This window comes from Nicotiana attenuata, unplaced genomic scaffold (assembly GCF_001879085.1).
Source record: "Nicotiana attenuata strain UT unplaced genomic scaffold, NIATTr2, whole genome shotgun sequence".
Taxonomy (NCBI): Eukaryota; Viridiplantae; Streptophyta; class Magnoliopsida; order Solanales; family Solanaceae; genus Nicotiana; species Nicotiana attenuata.
Window position 1 is genome coordinate 453,619 of NW_017670679.1, and position 6,000 is coordinate 459,618.

Here is a 6,000-nt window from a genome sequence, read left to right on the forward strand (position 1 = left end):
CCCAACTACCTCCCCAGACACTCCTGACAATCGCATCCGACAAAACTACCATATTGGTCTCCTGAAATAGTTTGGCACCCCACTCTCTAACTCCCACTTTGATGATGGCCCTGTTGTTTGGTTCATTCATCCCCTCACATTCCATGAAAGAATCTTAATTTCCATAACTAATAATATCCCCTTTTCCCCACCCACCTCTAGACGAGCTCCCTTCCTCCATGTCACACACCTGGCCCCTTCTCTGGTACACCACTACATCCCCCTAAATTATTTTGCTTAACACCTTGACCTAACTCCTTCCCTGCACCATCATAAAAAGACTGTTGCTCAATCTCCCTCAACAGTTCTAACACCCTATCTTCCTTCCCTTCAAAAGAAACACCTAAAAACTTCTCGAAGTTTAATAGTTTATCCTCCTCCATCCAGAAGGACATATCCCCTCCTCCAATCCGTGACGAAATTGGACAGGCGTCTTCTATATGTACCTTTTCCTTGCTCCTACCGGAGGAATACAAGACCATAGCATTGCTAGTAATAGGAACCTTAGGTGCCGGAAGGGTCTCACCATTTCCTTGAGAGCCATCAACCTCTAAGATTATCACCCCGCTGCTATAGGAATGTCCAGAAATGCCAACAGTGTAGCGGGAAGGAAGAGAGCATGGAACCCTTGGCGGCATATATTAACAGGAATTGTTGGTCCGGCAGTAACATCAATTGGGGCATGCACAACAATCTCCTCAGAAGAAGGAGCTTGAAGTGTAACCTCAGCACATCTAAGCACAGGAGAAGATGAGGAGGCGATGGAGCTGGGTCCATCAGAGGCGGGAGGCCGTGAAATAACACCACCAGCTTTAGCCGGTGCGGCCTCTGAAGCAACGGCCATCGAAGAGGGGCACAGGACAATAGAGCTCGGAGAAGAAATATCACTGTGTGAAGAACCATTGGCAGAAGAAGAAGGAGCGACTGTTCCCATATGCTTAACAGCCTTATCAGACGCAGCTTGAAATAATTTGGGCCCCACCAGCTTTAGTCGGTGTGGCCTCTGAAGCAACGGCCATCGACGAGGGGCGCAGGACAATAGAGCTCGGAGAAGAAATATTACTGTGTGAAGAACCATTGGCAGAAGAAGAAAGGAGCGACTGTTCCCATATGCTTAGGAGCCTTATCAGACGCAGTTTGAAATAATTTGGGCCCCTTAGGATCAATTTTAATAGAATTGGGAAAAGCTGTTGAGCCCATGTGTGGAGGCCCAGGCCTATACTTGCTGAAAACTTGGTTGGCCCTATGATGATTAAAAGAGGACTGGCACATTCTGCCTTTCCAGCTCGCATCACTAACCCAGGGGCATTCACGTCTTTTCCTCCTGATAAAATTTTGTCTTCTTCACCCAAATTCAAACCTCCCGTCTCCTCTAGATCTAACTTCTGATTCCTGCTTAGCCCGCTGATTCGGTGAGCCCTCCCCTCTCTTCAGATACTGATTTCCTCTCTCCTCTCTTCTATTTGACCTACCCTTTTCTTCCGCCACTATCACAGGCATAAAGATAGGGCGAAATTCAGGGCTCAACCAAATCCTATAACTCAAGTAGCCATCTTCCACCACAGTGGAGACAGGGATTCTGCCCCCTTTCCTCACCACAATCCTCACACGCGAGAGATCGTGTAGGCTGCAAGTGACATCAATAAAGCCCCCACAGATTTTCCCAATATTCTTGAATAGGTCAAGACACCAAAGATGCACCGGGAGACCCACCATGCTGACCACCAATGTTTCGCCGGTGAAACGAGGGCCGAGACACCCATCGTGCTCCACCCATCTGTCTAGCTTTAAGAAGTTCCCATCGAACCACCTGTTTCCTCTGACAAGAATTTCTGAAGCTTGAGACTCCTCGACAAATCAAAAGAGATATTGCATGTCCCCCAGTTGCGATATTTTCAGCCCGTCCTTGACGTTCCATGCCTCTGCTGCCCAGTTCCTAACAGCCTCTGGAGAACCAACCCATTTGGAGAAAGACCCAATCAGACAAGATTCCAAGAAACCCTTTCACCTGAGAGTGTGCTCCTCGGACAGCGAAAAGTGCGGCTCCTGCCCTACGTCGAGCTTTCGATGGCATCTTCCCCCAAGTTCTAGGGCTGGCCAAGAGGCAGCTTTGATGAAAGACATGTTTTCCAATTTTCTTGATTCTATAGAGAAGTAGGAGCTTCTCTCTGTAGAATCCATCATATTCTAAATGCGGTTGTCCCAAAAGCCTTGCGAAGAGGATGACTAAAGAAGAATAAGTGAGATCTGGCCGGAAAAAGCCTCACTCGTCGCCGGGAAATAGAGAAAGTTGTCGGATTTTAGAGATTGATGGATGGGTAGGCTCGAAATAGCCTCACGAAGAGGCTGTCTTAAGAAAACAATTTGAGATCTGGCCAGAATATTCCTCACACGCCGGCGCGTGGCTAAAGCACCGCCGGACCTCGGCCGCGCGTGAGGGCGCGTAGGTGGGCGATCGCCGGAGTTTTTTGCGGGGGAATGGTATCGACTGACTTGGCTATTGGAGGGTAAGGGTGAGATTTTAAAAGAAATGATGTACCTTAACAAGATCTACATTTTCTGAGGTTACAGGTTACGTCCATGGTGGGTGAAGATGGAGATTGGAGGAGGATGATGGCCATGGCTGTTTAGGTGAAGGAAGAGGAAGATATTTTCAAGGAGTTCGAGGTGAGCATGTTAATTTAGACGGCTTCACAAGCAGATGCAATCTTGCCTTTGATTATTCAAAGAAAACTTATAATTACTCAGTACCGACATCACTTCAGGAATTCATGTGAAAACTGATGTTTCGGTTGTAACATTCCATCGGCGCGTATGGCCTTTTCCCGACCAGATATTGAAAATTTTCTTTCAGACAGCTTGTTTGTGAGGCTTTTCCGAGCCTACCTATCCAAGTTTCACCAAATCCGACGGCTTTTTTTATTTTCTGGCGAAAATATCCAGATTCCAGCGACTGTTTCTGTTTTTTCCGGCAACAATATCCAGATTTCGACTTGCTTTTCTGTTATTTGCTGATATTTTGCTAGCGCTCTCTTCAATCCAACCATGTCTCTCGGACTTGATGCTTTTGGTTCCAAAAACATGGGAGGTGGAAAATTCAGCCTTTATGATTACTTCTGAACCCCTACTTGGGAGTTCAAATTATTTATCTTGGGCTTGTCTGTGGAGTTGTGGTGTAAAGGTCAAGGTGTTAAAGATCACTTAACAAAAAGGCTAGTAAAGGAGATGAAATGGCCAAAGCACAGTGGGAAAATCAGTTATGCACAGTGGGAAAATCAGTTATGTAGTATCTTGTGGCGATCTATTGATTCCAAGTTGATGCCTTTGTTTCGTCCATTCCAAGCATGTCATTTAGTTTAGGAAAAGGCTCTTATTTTGTACACTAATAACATATCTCTTAACTGTTATTGATGACATTTAAGACATAGAACCAAAATTTATAATGACACTTAAGACGTAGAACCAAAAATATTTCTTAACTGTACACATCAATTTTACCATAAGATGGATAAATCATCTCTCGAAAGAGTGGACAAAATCTGCAAGAAAGAATGATAAATGATAAAATCTACCTGAAAGATAAAATCTCACGGCAAAAGATAGGTAGTTGGATGGGGACGAGGACAGGAACAATTTTTTGGGCTTAAGCTCCTAACTAGTCATTGTACCAACAAATTCATTACCCTTGAGGTGATACTAAATCAATGGATAAGATTCTGCCTTTCCAGAGCGTCCAATTGGCAAGGCTTTTTGATGTGTTTGATCGGACAATACCATGCTATTATACAAATTTCACCAGACAAATCTGGTGCTTTTTCATCAATATATTGGGCATTAGATGGTGCTTTCCAAGATTCACAGTTGATTTCCTCTTCACTTCGCACGAGAGGGGTTTAACAAAATCCTCTCAAACACAAATATAACTTTTTGCTTAGTTAGTGCAACTACAACATGTGCTTAGCTAATGTTTTAGAGCCAGAGGCCATGAATCATGATTGATTTTCTTAGCCCCATAAGCGCTTTGTAAAGATCTTCTTTTGGATATAATTTTACCACTTTTTACTGGAACACAGCCACACATCGATAAAATACTCTTATTAACTATCAAAAGAAAAATACCATGTTCTTATGTCATAGCATCAAGTTGGGTATTCACAATAACGGAAGAAGCATAAGCTCAAACCAACTCAATAAACTCATATCCGTACATATTAAAACCTCATCCAGCTTCCCTTCTAGCCCAGTCATAACAAATACTAACCAGGTAGCATATAGTAACTAATACTGTCAGATTCCTGATGCCAAAATCAGAAGCGACTACTCATTCTGAAAAAGCACCTCAGTTATCATAGTCCAACTACGTATCTTTCTCTCTCTGCTTGTCTATATTTTTTCTGAATTAGAATATGAAATCCAATATTTGTATTCAACACCTTTTCCACTAAGGACCCTATATGTAACTGAAACAATTTAAGACTTTGGTGATCAAGTCAAACATATTGAAATCCATTATCAAGTTCAAAACTAGGTGACCTAGAGTAAACTAATAAAATCTCAATCTTTAATTGTCGCCAACAAGTACCGTGATTCACAAAAATGCTCCCCCAACTTTGTCAACAATGGTAAAATCATATTATGATCCCACAATCTCATGTCGCAACATTCTTTCTCTTTCTTTTCCATTTTCCCAAGACACTGTAGACCTAGTTAACAACTACAAACAAATAGTTATTCTTCTTGCTATAGACACAATAGAGTATACACTTATTGTAAGATCTGAGGTGGTCAAAAGTGCTAAAAGGCTTAAGTTTAGACACAAAGAGAGCCTCAAATGTTTTTTACAATAATAAAAATGCTCCATTTACACTAGAAAATTCCAAAATCACTCATAAGCCTATATGTCACTACTAGATGATTTCTTCCCATCAGCCCAAGCCTTGGTGGTCAGGGTTACCCAGTACTATGTTGGTAGGAATTAGTTGGCACCCGTGGAATTAGTCCAGTTGCACGCAAACTGTCCTGGGCACCACCGTCATTAAAAAAAAATGACATATCACTATACAAGCAGCAATTAATACAAAAAAAAAAAAAAAAAAAAAAAAAAACAGAACTTTGTGTTAGCATTATGACATATTCTAACACAATGTTACAGATTAAACATTTGACAAACAAATATAAACATCAGAGAGAGCGTGACCAAATATAGAACAATGTATCTTGGTTCTTAGTAGAATTAAACAAAGAATAACCTTTCAATCAATGTTACTGACGAACGAATACAAAAGAAAAATATGAGGTAAAGAGGAAATAAAACAAAAGATGAAGAAACAGTATACTAAGCTAACCTTGGACGTCGTGAAGCTCTACTTCAACATTCATAAGCTCCTCAAAGAGTTCTTCAGTTCTTCCCATTCTATTTTACTAAAGACAAACAAAAAAACCCAGAAAATACCAATGAATTCACTATCTTCTGCATATTTATATAAAAACAATACTTAAGAAATAGTACTAAAAAGTAAAAGAAACCCAGAAAATACCTTTGAGTTTGTAGTGTTCGTCTTCTGCATATGATTTTCTTGAAGAAATAAAATTGTATTCGCCTCGTCTGTTCTGCACTTCACTACATAGAGAATGAGAAAATGAGTTCAAGAATTTAATCAAGATTGGGCCTGCGCTGGCTTCTCAGCTTCAAAACAGGCCGATGCTTTGTAACGTGCAAAAATAGCCGTTTCGAGGGGGTCAATGAGCTTGAAAGCATCTTTTGGGGAACGGGCAAAATATTAAGAGACCGTTTCCACATAAGATTTTTTTCACTTTTTTCGAAATTTATTTATTTATTTTTTGAAATAAAATTCTCAATTTCCATTTGAGGATGAAATTTGAAAAACTCCAAAAAGCTGTTTTTTAAAAGTTTCACAAATCACTTACAAAACTTCAAAAATAACCCAAAATTATATTCAT

At 41.0% G+C, this 6,000-nt stretch overlaps 1 protein-coding gene across 1 annotated transcript in view; it reads right to left on the minus strand.

Moving 5' to 3' along the window:
- The window catches only part of LOC109242213 (mediator of RNA polymerase II transcription subunit 34), a 35,038-nt gene extending 29,252 nt beyond the window's left edge, over nt 1–5,786 (minus strand). The window contains exons 1-2 of the mRNA XM_019409069.1: nt 5,577–5,786; nt 5,385–5,460 (exon numbers count right to left, since the gene is read on the minus strand). Of these exons, the coding sequence (XP_019264614.1) occupies nt 5,385–5,451 (67 nt within the window). The 5' untranslated portion in view covers nt 5,452–5,460; nt 5,577–5,786. The remainder of the gene's footprint in view (nt 1–5,384; nt 5,461–5,576) is intronic.
- Nucleotides 5,787–6,000: the final 214 nt, after the last annotated feature.